At 45.2% G+C, this 20,577-nt stretch overlaps 1 protein-coding gene across 3 annotated transcripts in view; it reads left to right on the forward strand.

Annotated features, from left to right (window-relative positions):
• The window catches only part of LOC118770124 (SH3 and multiple ankyrin repeat domains protein 3-like), a 289,110-nt gene that overhangs the window by 147,573 nt on the left and 120,960 nt on the right, over positions 1 to 20,577 (forward strand). For all 3 annotated transcript variants that reach the window (XM_036517579.1, XM_036517580.1, XM_036517581.1), the window contains 3 exons: positions 1,298 to 1,465; positions 6,229 to 6,345; positions 15,243 to 15,320. In XM_036517579.1, the coding sequence (XP_036373472.1) occupies positions 1,298 to 1,465; positions 6,229 to 6,345; positions 15,243 to 15,320 (363 nt within the window). The remainder of the gene's footprint in view (positions 1 to 1,297; positions 1,466 to 6,228; positions 6,346 to 15,242; positions 15,321 to 20,577) is intronic.

A 20,577-nucleotide genomic window follows, 5' to 3' on the forward strand; every position in this document is an offset into this window, starting at 1 on the left:
CAATGAGTTAATAAGCAGACGTGCCTGCATGGAGCAAATCGTACCATTACATTACACTACATTGTCATTTACCATTGTGATATAGCACATCTCTTTAGTCAGCATCCAAGTGGTTCAGCCAGTACTATTCCCTCATGTGGAGCCCAGGCTGAGCCCTACATCTAAGACATCACAAATTACAGTCTGGGCTTTGTCATTGGCTAATAATGACTGGGAGGCTCGAATGGCGGGACATCACTGGTTCCTTTTCCCCAGGGAAGGTCAGGTAGAGTTCCCTTATGACACCACTCATCAGCGCTCGTGAGATACCAATGATTTGCTTGTTTTGTGTCAGCGAGAGATGTGCCTATCCACCATTCAACATCCATAATGCAACAGCTTTTGAGCTTCACACACAATTGCTGATCTCAAAATATTTGTGTAAAAAGAGGGAAAAGGCATAAAGAAACCTGCCTCTTGGAGAACAATTGATGTGCACCACTATGATGAGAGGGCTTTCTTGTTTTCCATTTTCCATTTTCCATCTTGTCTTCACCAAACTGTGCCGTCCTGAGATGTGCAGGTGAGGTTTTCATGTAAGCTTCAGGATATATATTCCAGTGCTTCATTATCAGATACTTGCAGATGAAGTAGCATTTTAAATTTGAACACAACCAGTGTTTATGGATGCACCCTATGCTGAAACGTACAGATCCATACCACTTTAAATCTTCCAGTTTTGTTATGCCTAAGCTTGCATTCCCCCATGTAAAATCTCTTAATTATTGAGAGGGTAGTGATGTGTATCTTAAACTTTAATAATCTACCTTAAATTATTAAACATACCTGTTTTTGTGTTTGTATCCATGCTGTTTAGGTCATGTTTTCAACCTGAGAATAAGGCGCCATTGGTTTTCTGTCTTGCCTTTTATCTTTAACAACCAGAGCGATCGTTTAATGAACTCTACCCATCTTCTAATACTCTGGGGTATTCTTAAATTCTATACTTGCCCCTTAAGTAGTTCAGCAGTTCCTGAGAATGTCTGAAATCCCTTGGTAGCTGATCTAACTGCATATGTCAACTTTTCTGACACATTTTCCTCCCACTATTATAAACAGTCATGGTGTCCCTTGATTCATCAGCATATTGTGTTTGTTCAAGGCTGCTCATCAGTGTTAATATTTGTTTGTTGGTTTTCTCCATCCCTCCTGTTTGAGAGGCATGTATTGGATCTGATTGGTTCAGGGTGAACATGAGAACTGGAACTGTGATGTCATACTTGAATTTCTTTCCCCCCTCTTTCCCGTGGTGGCACAGACGCTGTTAGACCTGGGCGCATCCCCTGACTACAAGGACAGCCGGGGGCTGAGCCCGCTGTACCACAGCTCCATGGTGGGCGGGGACCCCTACTGCTGTGAGCTGCTGCTGCACGACCACGCCCAGGTGGGCTGCATGGACGAGAACGGCTGGCAGGAGATCCACCAGGTACGGCTCTCACCCCACTGCCTCTGCTTCTCTGATCTGTTCAGTTGTGACACCCAGCAGCATGTCTCCGCCCACAAGAGAAAACCCCATCTCTCACAAGCTATACCTGCCACTCAAAACTGATGTCACACTCAATAGTGTTGCTCCACCCATGTGTTCTAATCCTGCCCCTCACACATGCCCCCAGTTTGGCCTCTTGCTCCACTCAGCCCCCACACTCCCTCCTCCCATATACGCAAACACCTGCACACATGCTAAGCCCTGCTCTAACATTACCTAATGTCTGAAGTCCATCCCACCTGTGCACAGATACCTCACACAGCTCACACGTACAGTTTCTGCCCCATGTGTTACACCTTCATGTTGTCTGGTCTTATACGTTCTACACTTGTATTTAACACAACGTCCTTGGTTGGTTATTTTACTGTCAGTTGCATACACCTATGGGCAACACATTTAACCACCCAAAGCTGAACCATGAATATCTCCTTTATGATTTCATAGACCAAACCAAAATGGAATGTCCCTTTCCAGACTGAGGGAGTATCTTCTGCTGTATATGTTTGCTGGGCAGGTTAGTCTCGTGTCTCCATTCAAACAGCACTGTGCTGAAGAGCTGGCATCAGTTCCAGTTCTGTGGTAAGGAGGATCAGAGGAATGATCCACAAGTGACTCGGCGCAGAGGTCTGGTGAAGAATCTCTCAATTTGATACCCATCAGGTAGCACAAGCACTCTTCAAGACCTTTTCTCAGCCCCTCCTGTAGTCCACCGAGACCGCTCCTGCGACAGCGTGGCTAGTTTTTCACCTCCGTGACACACTCTTCAGTGGCTTTTTCTAGTGCTGCACATCATTCAGAAAATGGGGAAGACCTATACAGGAAAAATTGAAAACTGAAAAAAAAATGAAACGAAACTGAGGGGGGAAAAAATCATTTGACAGTGTGGAGGTTGAAAGTGATTTTCAACTGTAATGAGCAAGATTATTTAAGTGTCTTTGAATTCCTGAAAGTGCTTGCAGCATTTTCTTCAACGTTTTCCCTCCGTAATGGAATCTATGCATGATCCCCATTCTTATACTTTGTCGCCTAGCGTTGTTCACACGCTGTAGCGAAGATGGCAAAAGTGATACCGAGTTAAGATACCATTGGGGGACGGAATGCTGTGGAATTCAGGCTGGTGCTGGCATCCACGTTCCAGCTCTCACTGTGGTCGGACTTGGCCGCTCTCTGTTGCACTGCCAATTGCCGTTGGAGGCCGTGGGTGTGTGGTACCATCTGGAGGGTATCAAAAGACAGGGTGGTGCTGGCAGGTGGCACAGCCTGGCTTTAAACCCGAGATTGCTGAGATCAGATGGCCCAGTCTCACAGTCCCTCGCCGAACAAACATATTGATCTGTCACACTGTGTGCACATTAATAAATGATAGAAAATGCAATGTCCAAAGATGGGCTAGGGTAGCACATTACTTCAGGTTGTATTATTTTTCTGGCAAAGATTAAGTTGTTAAGAATGTGTTGCATATGTGAAACATCAAATTTTCATTGATGTAATTGCTTTGATTTTATATAGCAGCATGTTTACAGTGTATTTTGTCCTCTTCTAAACTTCATTTGACACACTAGTTCAGATTATTTTAATTGACTTCTCAGGAACAGTGCCCAGACTCTGCTATCTCAATCATGTAAGGAAGACTGACAGTTTAGACAGTATTCAAACTAGTCTGCGGTGAGCAAACTGTAACAAACCCGCAATACCTCTTTTTTCCCATTAGCCACTAGCGGCTCACAGTTTGAATCTTTCTGTTCATATGAACATCACTGTACACAGAGGGAAGCCTCCCCTGATACTTCTCCCGTTTGTATTACCTAAGGAGATATCCACGCTATGGAGTCTATACTTTGGGGCAATGCCATTTGTAGGTTGGACTGTAAACCCAGTGTAACAGTGTGCCGTTACACAGTATGGCATTTAAAAGTGAAGATGCCTCTATTGTAAGTTTCAAATGCGCCGGTTTGTAGGTTTTTTGCAATCATAAGACCTTAAGATATGCGCATGTAACCATGGAACAGCAACAACTTATTATATAACGCAAGGGTATGAGGTGTCATTGGTGATTTACATTTGACACAAAAAAATCATTCAGCAGTCGTGTTATGAATCAGTTGGCCCAAAGGGTTTTTATTCATTGGATTCAGCGGTCAGCTGATCCTCGTAACATTTAGCTTTGCGCAAGCTGGTGGCAGTGTGGTGTAATAACTGGGGCTTATAACGAGGAAGCTGAGAGTTCACCTGCTGGATGGGGCACTGCTCTCATCCCCTTAAAGAATATACCTTAACCTTCAGTAAACATACAGCTGTAATACTGATGTACAAAGTATTCTGATGTGAAAAGTAATCTGTGTATATTGCTCTGAAGGAGGTAAATAACAATGATCAGAATAGACACTCTCATTTCCTAAATAAAGACCCCAGGGACAGATGTACAAATGTTACTGTTAATCTGCTGATTGAAGCTGAGAAACTGATTGAAGTTGCTGAGAAAATGTAACACCCAGACAAAAACACTGTGTCGGTTTAAAGAGCAATTTAGTGTGTGCTTGACACCCTGACAGCCTCATGTTTTGATGTGTGAAAAGAGGGTGGACTCTGGTCGGTGTCTCCTGCCATGGTGTGTGTGTGTGTGTGTGTGTGTGTGTGTGTGTGTGTGTGTGTGTGTGTGTGTGTGTGTGTGTGTGTGTGTGTGTGTGTGTGTGTGTGCGCGCGCGTGTGTGCGCGTGTGTGTGTCCTATCTGTCCACTCTGTCCTCTCTCTCTCTCTCTGTCTCTCGCTCTCTTTATCTCTCGTCTATCTGTCTGTTCCTCACTGTCTCTCACGGTCACTCCTCTCTGCATGTTTCTGTTTTGATAAATTTGTCCAAATGTATTTCAAATAAAGAAGAGAGGAACTTCAGAGCGAATTTAAACACAGCAAACACACACTATTTGATGTCATATTGAATCTTGATGCAGAGTTTGGACAACCCTACACTAGTTTTCGTTCATTGGATTTAGTTGATGACTGAGGACAGTGGATTGCTGTTTTCATAGATTGTAATATTTTAAAGTCAGGCTTTTCAGTAATGGTTTATACTCTATACTTTGTTTGCATTCTGGGGGGAGTATTTAATAATGCGGCCCATTGAGGAAGCAGTGATGACTGTGAAAGTACATTTGCATTGCATTTCATTATATTCATTTACTTAGGCTTGCAGAGGATAATAAAGTGCAGAATCCATAGTGTAAAATGTGCCTGGGAACGTTCATCGTTATAATTATTCATATTAATACAGCAGAAACCATTTCCAGACAATTGAAATGCATTCATAGGAATTGTTTTGCATATTGCATTTCAATACATTCAAACTTGCACTGGAAGTCTGGGCTAGGGAACACATCTGGACACAAGAGTAAAGGTGTTGACCCCCCCGAGGATATTGTGAATAAATATGACTAAACGATTGCAATGATGATGATAATTTAAGTATGATGGTGATGATGATGATGATGATGATGACACACCCCACTGAAAGCATAAGGAGGTTTTACTCCTTGTCTCCATTCTGCAGACACAGTGCTGGTGCTGGTAGTCAGGGAAGATTTGAGTGGGCTGAGAGGTTGTATGTGCAGAGCCTCCCACGTGATCCATGCTCCAGAGCGGAGGAGAGGAGAGGGGCTGGACGGGAGAACAGAAACCAGCAGTTACCTACTGATCCACTGGCTCTACTTTCTGTATGCACACATGCATGCGAGCACTCTCATATACATGTGCTGTGTTAGTCATAAATGAACAAAAAAGTCTCTTTCTCACACACACACACACACACTTTCTCAAACACAAGTGCACACATGCATACATGTACACACATGCAGGAACACATACCTTCTTATCCTCTGTTCTATCAGTCAGTAGATTACTACTGCTAAAGCTAAAAATAAAAAAAAGGATTGGTCGCTCCAGTCCTGGTGTGCCGCAGCATCTGCTGCCATTTGCTCTGCTGGCCCTTGGCCGTCCCTTTGCCTGGTTTCCAGGAGGGAGCCAGTAGTTCACTAAAGGGCTTCTGTACAGCCTACAGGTCTCCAGCCTCGAGTCCCTGGGTTCACAGCAGCTGGGCTGCAGTCTGGAGATGAGGCCTGTCCAGCCCTCAGGGGCAGTGTCAGCTGGGGTTCCTGGGGCTACGAGCGGGACCTGCTGGCCCTGATCCCAGCGCTCTCAGTGACACCCTGATTCTTTATGGATTCAGGGCTGGAGGAATGCGGTTGAGCTGTCAGATCGCACCTGCAGTAAGGGCGAGAGGGAAATCATGCATCTGTTTCACCTCTGATGGTAAAAGCAGGTGCAGGCCCAGCTCAACGCTTACAGCAGGGCAGAGTGAATGGGAAGGACTGTGCATGACACGTTGTTTGAGGGGGAGACTTTGTAGACTAAGCCTTTCTGCTTCTTAGATCCGATGGGGTGATCTACCCATGTCATTTGCTGTCCGGGGAGCAGGCACTTGCTCCAACTGGGCAGCAGCAATCAACACCCTCCCACGTGGCCCAGACACCAGACACCAGTGTCAGACACCAATGGCTTTGCGTCTGGTGTCAGGGAAATACGCTAGACCCTCACACACCTTAACACAGCCCACTGACACGGCCCCGCCCTGTTTTCCGAGCAGCTCTCCGACTCCCCCCGCAGGGCTAACGAGGCTAATGAGCCCTAATTGTACCGCTGTCTCTCCGCAGGCCTGTCGCCACGGACACGTGCAGCACCTGGAGCACCTCCTGTTCTACGGAGCGGACATGAGCGCGCAGAACGCCTCGGGGAACACCGCGCTGCACGTCTGCGCCCTCTACAACCAGGTAAGGTGGAGGGCTGCTTTCACCTCGCAGGCAGGGGCCATGCTGAATGCCAGAGGATTGTGGGTTTGAATCCTGGATGGAACGTCATTTTTTCCACCCTTGAGTGACATGCTTAATATAGAATTCTTCAGTCAAGCATCTAGTTGTAAGTGTAAGGAGACCTAAAAAAGAACGTGGAAAGTGTATTGTTGGTGTTGGTATTTACTGCATAACTTTTCCTGGATCACAGCGCCTGCCAAGAAAATGACTACTGTGTAGAGCTTAGATTGTGCTGTAGTGTCTAGCAGGTTAACCGTGGGCCTTTAACATGGGCACGTTCTTCACGTTGCCATGGAGTTTAGAAAAAAACGGTTGTAGGAAGAACAGAGGGAGACTGGACGGTGTTGCGCTCGCGGCCTTCAAGGGTGAACTGGAGAGCTCTGACTCATGGAAGTCGCTGGCGGACAGAGGGTCCTCGCTCTCCTTTGATCTGCCGCGGCCCTTTAGCGGCTAGGGTCCGCCCACGCCTCTCTCATCCTGGCGCTCCGAGCACCCGAGAGGGGAGTGAGAGAGGATTTGCCATGGTCTCCCTCACAAACTCCTTTTCGCAGCCACCGGTCAGACCCTTCTTCTTCTGCACATACCATACTGTCAGGAAGAGACCTGTGCCTGCAGTGAGGGGATGGAGTTCAGCTCTCTTTGGTCCTCTTGAGGCCCTTCACGGGTATTCGTGGGTGCTCAGGAGTACAGCGATATGCTGTTTATCCTGATCGGGATCTGCTGTTAGGTGCTATCTGCAATCTGCTACCGAGCTGGCTCTTTCCCCTCTCGGTTGAATAATAATGACCTCAATGGTCTGAGTTGGCATTGGTATTTTTTTTTCAAAGATGTAGTTTGGCTCACAGGAAGATATTGCCAGTGTCTCAAAGATGGATTGATGGTCAACAGATTAATCACACAAGGGCAATTTCCATGAATAAAATTTGCAGTAGACTAATGCTGTTGGTATTTATGATGTGGGTTAAAAATGGATCAATTTGCTTTCATAAATCAGGTGAAATTAAGTGCATAGCTTTCCAGTCTAGACTGTTTGAATAAAAGGAGGTTATATTTTAGTTGAAGCTGACTTGTGATCCTGAGAAGCTGGAGTTACCTTTGCCAAGCTTACGGAGCTTTCTGACCTGGTGTTTCTGTAAGCTGTTATGTCTGCCCTTAAAACAACTAGCATGTATAGGACAGATGCTGATATTTTAGACACCACCTCATTGGCATCAAGAAGAGGTATTCCCCAGCATGCATTTTTGCTGTCCCTTCCTTCTGCCCTGTCCTTCCTTCTCTCCCCCCTGTCTGTCTACCTCTCCCTATATATCTTTCTCTTTCCCTCCTTCTCAACCATACCTTTTCTTTCTTTTTTCCTCTCCCCCTATTTTCCTCCTCCCTTCCTCTCTCTCGCTCTTCCTCCTCCCTCCTTTACCACTCCCTCTGTTTCCCTCATCCCACCCTACCCTACCCTCTCCCCTCAGAGGTTGTCACTGACAGTGCTGGGGAGGGAATCGATGGCCATTGCCCTCATCCCAAACTGAGCTTTCCTGCTGGCATGCACAGAGGACTCTCCTGTCTTTGCAAACCAGAGGAAGCTGGCAACTGCTGACTTTGCCCAGAGCGCTAGCTCTGCGCAGCTACTGGTTAGGACGCAGTTGAGTCAAGTGAAGCCCCCCCGCAGTGACTGATACAACTGACTGATACATCCCTCACACAGGGCCCACCCCCTAGCCCTAGCCCCAGCTGGTGATGTCAGATAAACTGTAGTGCCCAGGGGCATCAGTGGTAAACTAGGCCCAGTTGCAGAAGCCATGCTATCCCTCAGAACGTCCCCTGTGGCAACATGGAGCCTGTTCTGCTGACAGCAGTCAGGCTCAATGACCTGCAGTGTGGCTCTGTAGAGCTACACTTGTACAGGTGAGGCATCGATATTGCATACAAGCCGCAAGGCATTCACTTCTATCCTAAGGAGGTGGCAGAGGGGTAGTTTACTCTCTCTTTGGATTTGCAAGAGGAGCGGCTTATGTTCTCCTTGTCCATGGGTGCACCAGAATCAGGTTGCTGTCATTTGATGTAAATGGAATCTCTTGTCTTTTCTAAAGTGCTCGCTATATTTCCTGATATTGGCGATTTTTAACTTAGTCACTGCCAGTGCAATAACTATAGGCGGAGGAGCTCATATATCTGTATTGATCGTAATCCCAGTGAATACAGTTTGAGAACACAGCAATGTGCTTCTGTTGAGTTATTATCATGCACTGTAATGTGATGTAATGCAGCCGCTTGGTGCTGAGGAAATCTGCAGTAGAATACAACGGGGTTCAAGGGTACGCAACCCTCTCAGAATGGCATCACGCAAACAGCACGTTCTTGTTTTCTGTGTACGTGATGCTGGAGCCAAATGGTAATTTTAGCCTTTGTGAACTCCAGGACGGTTGTTATAGAGAAGAATTACTGTGACATTCAGCCTTGGGTGCGAAGCAGTCCCCTTTAAAGCCACCCAGATCCCCGATGGAATGTGACATCGCATGAGAGCCAGTGAGCTCTGTTATGAACAGCTTCCGACCACATGCAAATATCCCGCGTCTCCGAGAAAGGTTTCGCGCGGACCGAGGGCGACATTCGACCCGAAATACATCCCAGCGGGACAGCTGATGCAACCCAGGAAAATTGCCCTAATTAGCCAAATAATTTTTAATTTTGGTCATTCCGTTCTTCCGTGGGATGTGCCAAGTCATTTGCAAAGCGATTAGAAGGAAAAGCTCATGTAAATTGCCATTTAGAAAAGTGAAGCTGTTATACGCACAGTAGCATATGGCTGACCTGGCGTGAGGGGTTTTGGGTTCAGTAAAAGTTGGTCTGGGCCATATGCTGCTCTCATACACTATTGTTTCAGCCGGCACAGGGCAGATGATACTGATCTGGATACAGCGACATTTCTCTTGTCAGAATATAAAATGGTATGCAAAGATTACAGGTGTTGCTATCTGATAACAGCCTGTAAAAATATGTCTCTATTCACTGTAAATAATGGAATTGTTGTCCAAGTCACCTTAGAAGTTACCTTTATTGCTGTCATCTGGCAATCAAGGCCCCTGTTGGCTCTGTTGAATTGCCATGGGATGTGTGTCTGAGCCGGGATGGCTCACAAATGTAGTGGCTGTTGGCTTCTGTGGTGTGGAGTAGTTTGATGCGCAAGTAAATTCCTGAACCAGGGTATGATGGGGAAAACAGTGTGTGTGTGAGTGAGCCAGTCAGTTACTCAGTCACTACGTAAATTAGTGGTTGAGGGAGGAAGGAGGAAGGGTAGTGGTTGAAATGAATAAGTGAGGCTGAAAGTGAGTGAGTGAGTGTGAGTGAGGTTAATAAAGAATGAGTGAGTGAGTATGTGAGTGAGGGTGATAGTGAATAAGTAAGTGACTGTGTGAGGTTAATCAAGAATGAGTGAGTGAGTATGTGAGTGAGGGTGATAGAGAATGAGTGAGTGTATGCGAGGGTGATAGAGAATGAGTGAGTGTGTGAGTGAGTGTTTTGCGTTCTGTGCCGCAGACCCAGCGCTCCCTCGGTGGTGCGGCTCAGAGGCAGCTTTGTGGCAGATGGGTGAGCTGCATTCGGGTTGTTGAGGGCCTCCTCGTCCCCTGACACCCTCATTCACACAGATGGACAGTCTCCCGGCTGCTAGCGCTCCAGTGAACCGGAGCCTTCCCACCCCCCATATCGCAAAAGAGCCTTCTGCAGACGGAGCTGGACATGGAAATACTTTAGTCACATGCATCACAAAGTAGACTCATCATAAATGAACAGATACATTTCAACTTGACCAATTACTCCTCTTTACTCTGTTGTATAGTGTACAGATGTGGTGAGAGTGCACTTTAGTCCCCAATGGTCAGGCATTTTGGCAAGGTGCTTAAAATTGTGAAATGGAGAGAAAACTAACTTTTATCCTTTTAAAATTGGATTGAATTCTCCCCAGTCCTGGGTCCCTCTGCCACTTCCAAAAAATGACAGTCCCTCCGAAAGGCCAGACTGGAGGCGGGGGTGGAGTCGAAGCGACCGCGGTGTCTATCGATCCCGAGGACGCTGGCAGAGAGCAGGGTGACAGAAACCTGATTGGGCAGCCACAGAGGGTAATTACAGGTGGGGGCTGGAGGTAAAGCCGGCCATCGGTATAATGACAGTAATCCGCACGGAGCGGGGGTCTTCGGTACACTGAGCAGAGCGGCCATTGATCAGACCGCAGTCACTCAAGCCATCGACCAATGAGGTGATCAATGCCGGCAGCACCGGGGGGACCAGGCGTGGTGTTCGGAGGAGGGCAGGAGCAGAATGCTTTGTGACGGAGGGTGTGCAGCTGCAGAGGGAGCAGACTGTGGTGACCGGCTTCAGGATGACATCGGGATCGAGGCCGTGCTGGTGAGACACGACCCACCGTAGTGATTGGTAGGAGCTTTCTGATTGGTCCTCTCCTAATGGGGAGACACAGGGATCTTCTAACATTGTTGACTCCTTATATGGTTTTTTGCTTGTGCTGTATTCTGCCTCACTTGTAAGTCACTTTGGATGAAAGTGTCTGCCAAATAAGTAAATGTAAATGGGTCTAAGAAGCCTGGCCAGGAAGATGAGCCCACTGTCAGGGACACGCCCAGCTCCGTCTTCCTCATCTCTGTCCATGTCTTGCTCTTTTCTCTCTGAAAGGGCTGTTCAGCCACTCACAGCAGTGAAAGAATGAATCCCAGTCAAATCGGGCTTGTCTCGCTCCACGTGTTGTTATCAGAGACCACGGAGAGTCGCGATTATCGACCTGGAGGAGAGAGCCACTCTGAGACATCTGTCCCCCTTTCCATTACCAGCTGGCAAGTCTCTATCACTGCTCCCAAATTCGGTTCCACCACAATTACAGTCCGCCCAATGTAAAATGAGCCTCAAACATGTGTTCAGGGTGTCACTTTGACTTGCCTTAAATTTACCCCCCGGGTGCATTTTTAATTGGAACAGACTTCATTTCTCCAGAAGACACGGGGCTGACTAATGCAAATTACATATTTGATTGTGAAGTTAATCTGAATAATGCATGGAGAGAACAGTCATTGGTGGAGGATCCAGACAGGCTGGCACAATGTCTCCCAGAATGCAACAGGAAAGAGCTTTTCATTTCACATTACTGATAATTGGTGCATGCCAATTAAGAGCAAGTAAAACCTTCCCTGATTAGGTCCATTTAATAATGGAGCTTAATCACTTTTAGATCTTCTACAGTATTTTTGACTGGTGAAGTCACTACTCTGCAGGAATGAATAATCATGACTAATAAGGTAATAATGTTTGTCAGAAAAAGACTGGCTTGAGGTTAAGAATCACAGGTTGTAATATAATGCAGCACACTCCCCTTTTATTATCAGAAAGTCTCCCGCTCTCTTAATCTTGCTTAAGGAAAAAATAATTTAGTGCAATAACCAAAATGGTTATTAAGCCTCTAATGGCTTCATATTTTGGGTGGAATTTGGGTAGAAATCTACAGAGTGCTTTTTTATATTAATACAGATAGATTTTTATTATTCATAAAACTCATTTTAAGAGGTTTTGTTCATGTTTTATTTTTGAAAGTTGGCTTCAAACGTTGCAGCAGTTGTTTCGTCAACTCTTTTTTTTCTGCCTGAGTCTGTAGTGTCATCTGTGACCACAAGAGGGCACTGTATGCATTCTCTAGAATTCTTTTACAGCTCTGCTAACTAGTTCAAGTTTTTGTTGAGAGGCAGTTGCAGGGATAGTCACATTGTAGTGGATATTTTGCATTTGTATTACTTTCATCATAATTTCTTCATAAGGGTCAAATTTTCAAATACAAAGTGTGAGATTCACACATTGTTGATGCCAAAGCTCCCTCTTTCTTCAGGAAACTGTGGTATGCTGCTAATCTCCCAGGAAACGCTATGACTTCATCATATGTCTGTGGTATTAGACCCAATCTCTACCACCCTGCCTCACTAGCTTAAGGTTAGTTTCCATATTATTTCCTGTCTTTGAGGCCTGCTTTTTTTGGTTAAAAGACTGGCATCAATGTGCTAGTGAAGATTCTCATCATCTCTTTGAATTTTTTAGCAAACTTTTTCCTCGGGGTGTTTTTGGCACAGTACTGCAGAACTGGGCTCCTCCTGACCACTTTAAATTGTGTTATACCAGTGTTGTGCTGTGTGTCTGGATGCTTGGATCATGATCAATCCAACCATGTAATTCACCAGAACTGGGTGCAGATAGTTATTCAAATACAGTATCTAATTAATCTTGTCTGCCTCTGTTTTGACTAATTAAACCAGCACACTAAACAGTCCCAGCAGAGTAGCTTTTCTTCTACATTGTGTGTTGACTGTAATCAGACAAATCTGATACTCCTGATTAGCGCTGAACAGATTGCCAGCGCTTCTCTGTCAAACCAGAAAATGCAGACCCGTCGAAGAGACATGAGGCAATGGCAGCAGGAAGAAACATCGGCAGATGTTCTTTGAGTTTACTATGGAGCACAGGCCACACAGCACAGTACACAGATTGTACTATTCATTTGCTTACCAAATGCCCACCTGCACAGCTTATATATCCTACACAGCAGAATATTGAGTAAATAACATTTCACAACATTTCAGAAAGGTTATACTTTAATATCAGTAGCAGTACATGGAGCAGTTATATTGTTCACAGATAATAAGCCCATGCATTCATACACAGCAATGCCTCTGTTTGTTTCTTCAGAAATTGAAAAATATGCACTTAGGCATGACTTTTCTGTTATGTTAATTACGTTTCTGTCGGGAATGTTTTTAAAACCGACGGTCGCACAGTGTAGATCGACATGTCTCGTGTGTGGAGTCTTCTTGTAGTGTTGGGACAGCAGAAGGCTGGCTCTCAGGGGAAGGATGGGAAAGGAGGAAGGGAGTCTCACCTGCGATTTCTCCTCTCGCGTAGGGAGACGACTTGTGATCGATACGAGCCGTTAACGGCTTTTAATGCTTGACCAGCAAGTGAAGCTCTGGAAGTGATGCGCAGTTTGCGCTGCTCTTGCAGTGTGGTTGTTTCCCGAACAGGTGCGGTACACAGCGAACATCTTTCCTCTTTGTGTTTTGTTTATTATTTTTCTTTTGTTCATGCGAGCGCAAATTCTGAATCCTACACCAAGCTGAGGGTTTATTTCTCCTTATTTTTTCGTAGGAGGCTCATTAAATTCAGTCCTCGGCCTCCCTCTCCCTTTCTCTCTCTCAGGATCTCCAGCTCACTCTGTGATCTCAGCTCAAGTGGCTGCAGCACCTCTGTTGGGCTGAAGATGTATGGCGCTCCAGCCAGAGTCTGCTCTTTGGGTCTAATTGGTCCCAGCAGAGGGCCTGCCTGCTAATTACGACAGCCATGACAGAGCGAGTTGGGGGGAGAGCGAGAGCGATGGAGAGACTGCCACAGAGAACGCAGGCAGAGACGACAGAGAGAGAGGGGGGGGAAAGAGGGAGATAAGACTGAACGACAGGCGATGGAGAGAGAGGGAGATAGGGTGAAATAGATGAGGGAAAAGACGAGAGATTGAGAGAAAGCTGCCAGGGAGATCTGGACTCATTGTCATTTAGTTGGACCTTTTGTAAAGGCCTACAGCATGCCGGAAACCCCCTATTCCTGCCATCCCTCCATTTTCCTTCTGAATGCACATTCGTCTCCCACAGTCTGTGCTAGCACATTCTATGTGCCTTTACTACATGGACAATAAATGCCAGGGATTAGGCACTGTTCATCCACAGGGTATTGAATCCAGGGAGTGGAGGTTCAACCTGATGCATGGGCAACTGTCTGTGTTAGCCAAACTTGTGGGCAGTGTGTTGCTGCTGTCACTACTTAGTTGAATAGTTGCGTGTTGTTGTAGACCTACTGAAATTTTTCCTGGTAATGCCAGTTTCAAGCATCACTTTGACTGAATTGCATGGTTATATCTACTAGCAGCAGTTAAATTAGCTGGGCGCTGCCTATCAATCAGTCAGAGCTCATTAAACGTGAACGTCACTTGTATGTCTCAGACATGCTGCAGAGTCGGACAAATTCATCGAATGTGACAGCCGCGTATTTGCCTCAGGTCATCAGCAGTAGATGAAACCTTCAACTTGTTATAAATCTCTTTCAATTACCACCATCTGACTTCATATTCCATGTCCTTTTATTGCTTTTTCTGTCCCGATATGATAATTAAAAACTACATTCTGAATAACGGCCAGTGACAAATTCACTTCGGGGAATGATCATCAAGTCCACAGTGGTGGCTAAGGAATCAATGCAGACTACAGCATCCAATGTATCATTCTTTTTTTTTTCTCCCCATTGCCACAGTGGTTAAACGCTAGTGATGTTTTGAGGGAAAAGTCTTTCCAGCACAGTGCCTGTGTGTCGCCTACATGTTATCTAGTTAATATCCTCTTCTGAATGGGGGGACGAGTGGGAGGACAGGCCTGCTATGGAGCTAATGGCGTTTTAATGGGGGCTTCTCAAAGTGTGTGCAGAGAGAGGAGCCTTTCATTACCAAGTGCCCTGGCTCAGGTAATGGTGTGTACCGGAGAGTCCATAGAGAAATTAATACAATTGCTTTGCAGGCCCAGCATTTTCATTATTTCCCGCACACATTCCTCCTGCTGGAAATTACCTAAACTGTTGTAAATGCCAAGGATATTTGATGTGAGCCGGTGTATTGCAAGATAAGTGAAGAGCTAGAGGGCTGTCTATTTTAAATGGTGTCTTTTTTTTTTTTGCATCACGCTTCTGCATACAAAGGAAGGCGTTCATTTGAAATTGCCGTGGAAGAATCCTGTAATTGAATTCATTGCTGAAACCTTTTGTGTCTCTCCTTTTTTCAGGATAGCTGCGCCAGGGTTCTGTTGTTTCGAGGGGCGAATAAGGAGATCAAGAACTACAACAGCCAAACTGCATTCCAGGTGAGGACCAAGTTTGCCTCACTGACACACGTTGCACTCTGGGTAATTTAAGTGTCCAGCTGAGTGATCGTTCATGGGTTTTCGCACAGGGGCTCTGACTTGCCCAGTGTATCCAGTAAGTATCAGATTGCTTGGGTCAATACTGTGAGGAAAGCTTTGCAGTGTGGTCAGTGCCGGTGCAGGATAGATCACCTTTGATGAAAACAGATTTTCTGCATTCAACAGACTAAGTCACAGACTTCAAAGGAGGTTTAAAGGGTCTGTTATGGCAAATAGGTTATTAAGTGCATGGTAGGTGTGCCTCAACCTTACTCGCAGGGCAGCTTAATCAAAATTAAGAGGAGCATTTTGTGTTGAGCTACTGTCTCTATTAAGACTCGAGACTGAAATTTGGCCCTATGGCCCTATGTTCTGTTGACACGCTTCTGGCACACTGTGAAGGGTATGTGTTGTATTTGGGGGAACCTCAGCTGCATGGAGGAGGTGTGAGGTCATTAGTACAGTATTGAGCTAACGCAGTGCTGAGAGTAACAGGCAAGCAATGCTGGGCTATCTGCCGCTATCAGAGTTTAAAACAATTCATCAGTGTTTCGAGCAACTATGGGCATTTACTTTCCACCCAAGAAGAATTGACCTTCATCCCTGCTTCCAGTCATTATGCCCTGACTGAAATGGATGCTCTTTTGCTGACGTTTTTGCGGGCTGAGTGATTTAGGGACGGTCCCTTAGGCTGTAATTGTAACAAATGTACAGCTATTTTTACTCCCCGACCGAGGTTAGCATCTCCGAAGCAGTCTCAGACTGTTGAAATAACACGGGCGATCAGGCAAGGGCCAGACAGGGGCCATCATCGTTTATGAACACCTAATCCCGTAGGGGAGCGTCTGGAGTGCTCCGTCCGCTAATGATGCACTGGGTGCCTTACAGAGACAGTGAGTGACACTCTAATTTTTCACTTTTGGCAAAGCTGTCAGGGTCGTGGCTCATGACAAAAGCCCTTATACACTGCAACTCACTGGGCTTGTTTTTTTTTTTTCAAAACAGTTAGCGCTTGAGTAATAAAACTGTTATTATATTGTAGCTGTACAAGTAATGAACTCCTGCAAGCCAGCACTGTTATGCAAGTACATATTTTCCATACCTGGTAGTGTTTACATTTGCAGATGTGTTGTAGGTTTTAGGCAGAGGCTTATTTAGGATTAATACAATATGTTATATCCCACCTTTATGTTTAAAAGTTTTCATACATATTCCATAAATGGTATTACATGTTAGTTACCTACGTAATTAAAGTTACATGCAAGCATACAGTTGGTTTGAAGTACATTACATTGCACTACATTATTGGCATTTAGCAGACACGCTTATCCAAAGTGACTTGAATAGATTACATTTTCTGCATGTTATCCAGTTGTAAAGCTGAATATTTACTCAGGCAATTGTAGGTTAAGTGCCTGGCCCAAGGTTACAGCAGCAGTGCCGCAGTGGGGAATCAAACCAGAAACCTTTCAGATGCAAACGCTGCTCCTTACCACTATGCTACACTGCTACCCCATAACGTATCCTGGCCAATCCATGCAAGTACAATAAACTTAACAAAGTCTGAAAAATGTCAGTAGCGATCCTTTACGGTTTAGGGGTAATATGATCATGCAAGTCACATAATCAGTAACATCGTGTCTCGCATTTTTATTGTATGTGTGTGCATCATAGTTTCATACCTGGATGTTGTTACCGTGTCTTAATAAGTTTGTAATACCCATTTCAAATACTGTAGCACTCTTTAGTCTAGTCAACATTAGCCTGAAGGAAGATAGCCACAAATGCCTAACATGGTACCTCTGCGACCTTTCTGTTAAAGAGAATCATGTAAAATGAATATGTTTACAGGCTTTTTTTTTGCCCCTGTCCCCTTGGGACCCATTAATTAGCATCCTGTTGTTTTCCTAGAAGCACCTCTTCTATATTCACACATTAAATGGCCAAATAAACCTCCAACACACCCCTAGTTTTCCTGGGAGACCTGGAGTTTAATCTACCAGGTACATGCAGCGAGCACTATTGCTCATTAGCATTTCTTAACAGATCAGAATGTTTACATTTGCATGCTAATTCAGACCACGGTGCGTTAACGATACATGAATAGTCTTTATAGTCAGGTCAGCTATTTCCAGGAAAACGGAAAAGGATGAGTGGCTAATCTAATTACCCTTTTGCTTCTCTGTGCTGTGCAACACTTGTAAGTGACAACAAGCTGCAGAGACGTTTAATTAGCCTAGAAAAAGCATGAGCGGCACAGAGATTCACAAGGACCTGCTGCTGCGCGGCGCGCGGCGCGGTCGTTATGGAGCTGGACCTGTAAACACGGAGGTTGCAGGTTTGAGTCCAGGAGGGGGCGCTACTGTTATACTGTAAAGCAAGACACTTATTCTGAATGCAGAATTCTGCTGCTTGAATAAACCTGCTTCAGTTAGCGTCCAGCTGAGTAAATGTATAATACGTGAAGTGTGAACTATTTTGCTGAAGAAATTGTACATTACATGAAATTGTGTAATGTACATTCACTATATGATTAATTGAATACATTATTAATACATTACTAATGATGAATACCATAATGTTATGAAATGTCAGACTCAGGGAAGATTGTGAGATGTTGCTGTTATAACAAGTGTGAATCTTCGCTCTGTGCTGCGGAGCATCAGAGCTGATGATAATTGCTCCCCGTTCAGGGTGTTAACATGGTGAGAAAGGACATATATCTGGCCAGTAAGGGACAGACTTTACTCTAGACCAGTCAGAAAATTCAAAGCTCTGGTGTAGCGAGTTGAACGGCGTGCTGTGATGAAACATCACCTGATCATTCCCCCTCACCTCAACTGTTTGCATTCCCTATTGGCCTTGTCTCTCATGCCATCACTGTAAGTTAAATGGAGGCTTTTGATTGAGCATTAAATAAATGCATGGCAAATAAAGACAGAGAGAGAGAGAGAAAAAAAGACCCAAAAAAAGAGTGAGAGAAGATGAGAGGTGTCCTAGTCATGAGTCCGATCCCTGCAGGATAGTACTCACCACCAATTCATCATCTGTAATGAATTCCCATAATCCCTCACTGCTGCTGAGTGATGAAGTGAATGTAGACGTGCATCTCCACCGTGGTGGGCTCCTGTTAGAATACCGAGGCCATGAGACGGAGGGAAACCAGCATGTGCTTCCGTGAGCCGGGGCATAAAAGATGTAAAGCTCTTTCAATGCCGTTCCACCATATCGAGCTGTAATCCTCTGTCCCTAAATGATACTTCCTTGTTATGCAGAAACCCAAAGGGAATGCAGTAACATCTTTCAGTGGACCAATGCAGCATACCAGCTCACCGACTTTAAATGAAAATTGATTTAAAAAAAAAGTCCATTTTCAGACGTTGCAGTCTGTTTCAAACATTGCACACAAAATTGACATTGTCACAAAAGTCCCATGGAAATCCAGCTTAATTTGTTTGTACATGGGGCAGGACTCCGCAAAGCAACATAACAAAGAGTCAGATCGCCCGACAGCTGGTATAATCGCCTTCTTAATGAAGAAAAGCCAATGTGTGAAAATTAATTAGCCCTCGCGCCCAGCGACTAGCGGAGGGAAAATAATTGTGTGACAGAGACGGAATGGGAAGCCATTATATCTGTACCGCACGTCTGTAGAGCGGAGAGGGACTGTGGTGTTTCAGAGGGACCATCATGTTTGCCTGGCTCTCCCTCTCATAGCCTTTCCAAAGACAAAGAATGGCATACTTTCTCTTCCCAAAGAGAAGAAATGGGAGGAAAGGGGGCAGGCGAGCCAGGAGGCAGGCAAACTTCTCAAGGAGTTGGGGCAGGGAGGGGACAGGGTGTCTGCAGAAAAAAGCTCTGGCTCCAAAGAGAATTTTTCTTTGGGACCTTTGGGACCTGACCCAATGAAAACACATCTATTCCTTCTGTTTCTTCATTTTTCAGTTGGGCCCGTTGTTTTAGAGATGACCGTGACACTTGCCGTGATGCCTCATTTCTGACTCTCTGGGTTTCGGTATCTCTTAACTTCATATGACTAGACAGGAGAAGGCCAGAGAAGACTAACACCATCTGTTTTATTTAAAGCAGCATTCAAGTGACTGGCCTCTGACTGACAGCAGTATAGTCACCTTTTCATCCAAGCACCTAAATATATGCAAATGACGTGGACAAAACAAACAAGACAAATTATTTGTGTTCATTTTGTTCTGCGTATGCCCTGCTGCTGTATTTAAATCAATTACTGAGACATTGACAGTCCATACAAAATTCCTCAGTGATTCTTTACTGTCAAAGAGAACCTGCCGGCCTATTATCCGCCTTCATAGCATCCAGTGTTTTGGGTACAGCTTGGGTACATTTTGGGTTCAAACTCACCTTGCTGATAAAGTGAATACTGCAGTGCTATGAGCATCAGGATTGGGTTGTACAAGTTATGAGGTATGGGTCAGATGCTCTGGTCTATTTTAGTCCCTGAAAACAGGCATAGGAAACTCTGGGCACTTGTGAGGTATGGCAAGGCAGTAAGCTATGAACACAAAAGCAAAAAAAATCTGCGTTTTGTCTCTGCTGTTACTGAGACAAAGTGGAAATAGTTGCAATGCAAGCTCCACCGTGAACTTCACGATCCAGCTCTGCTTTTGTGAGCGTTTCCCTGGCATACTGGCCCAAACCCCCGTATGGCTGCATATTCTCAGAGTTGAGTGGAGAGAACTTGCCTCTGCTTCCTCTTCCTATGTGGTGCGGGTTTATGAGATTTAATTAAGTCCCCCATCTACCCACCTCAATTCACAAATGTTCTTCCTACGCACACGCACACATGCACACAACAACGGCCAGTGCTCTCAATGCAACAGATGGATAGCTGTCCTGAGGGACCACAGTTCTGTGTCACAGTAGATGACATGTACCATACAGCACGTATTGGAGTACAGTGTATCACAGGTATGAAGAGGAAGGGGAGAAGAGAGAGAAGCAGAGAGAGTCAGAGGGACAGATTAGTCACTCTCATTCATGCAGCCTTGTCTCTCTTTCTCTTCTTTTTTTTCTTATCATTGTTACACTAATCCCTAACTATATCAGTATGTAAATTATCACCAGCATTGTTGCTAGTGTGTCATATATTTCCCATTCATAACCCCGCTTTGCTACTGCTGCGCATTAGAAAGGCATGTCAGTGAAGTGCTATTTAAATTGAAATGAATTAGGAGGGGGGGGG

The sequence above is a fragment of the Megalops cyprinoides genome, chromosome 23 (genome assembly GCF_013368585.1).
Source record: "Megalops cyprinoides isolate fMegCyp1 chromosome 23, fMegCyp1.pri, whole genome shotgun sequence".
Lineage (NCBI taxonomy): Eukaryota > Metazoa > Chordata > Actinopteri > Elopiformes > Megalopidae > Megalops > Megalops cyprinoides.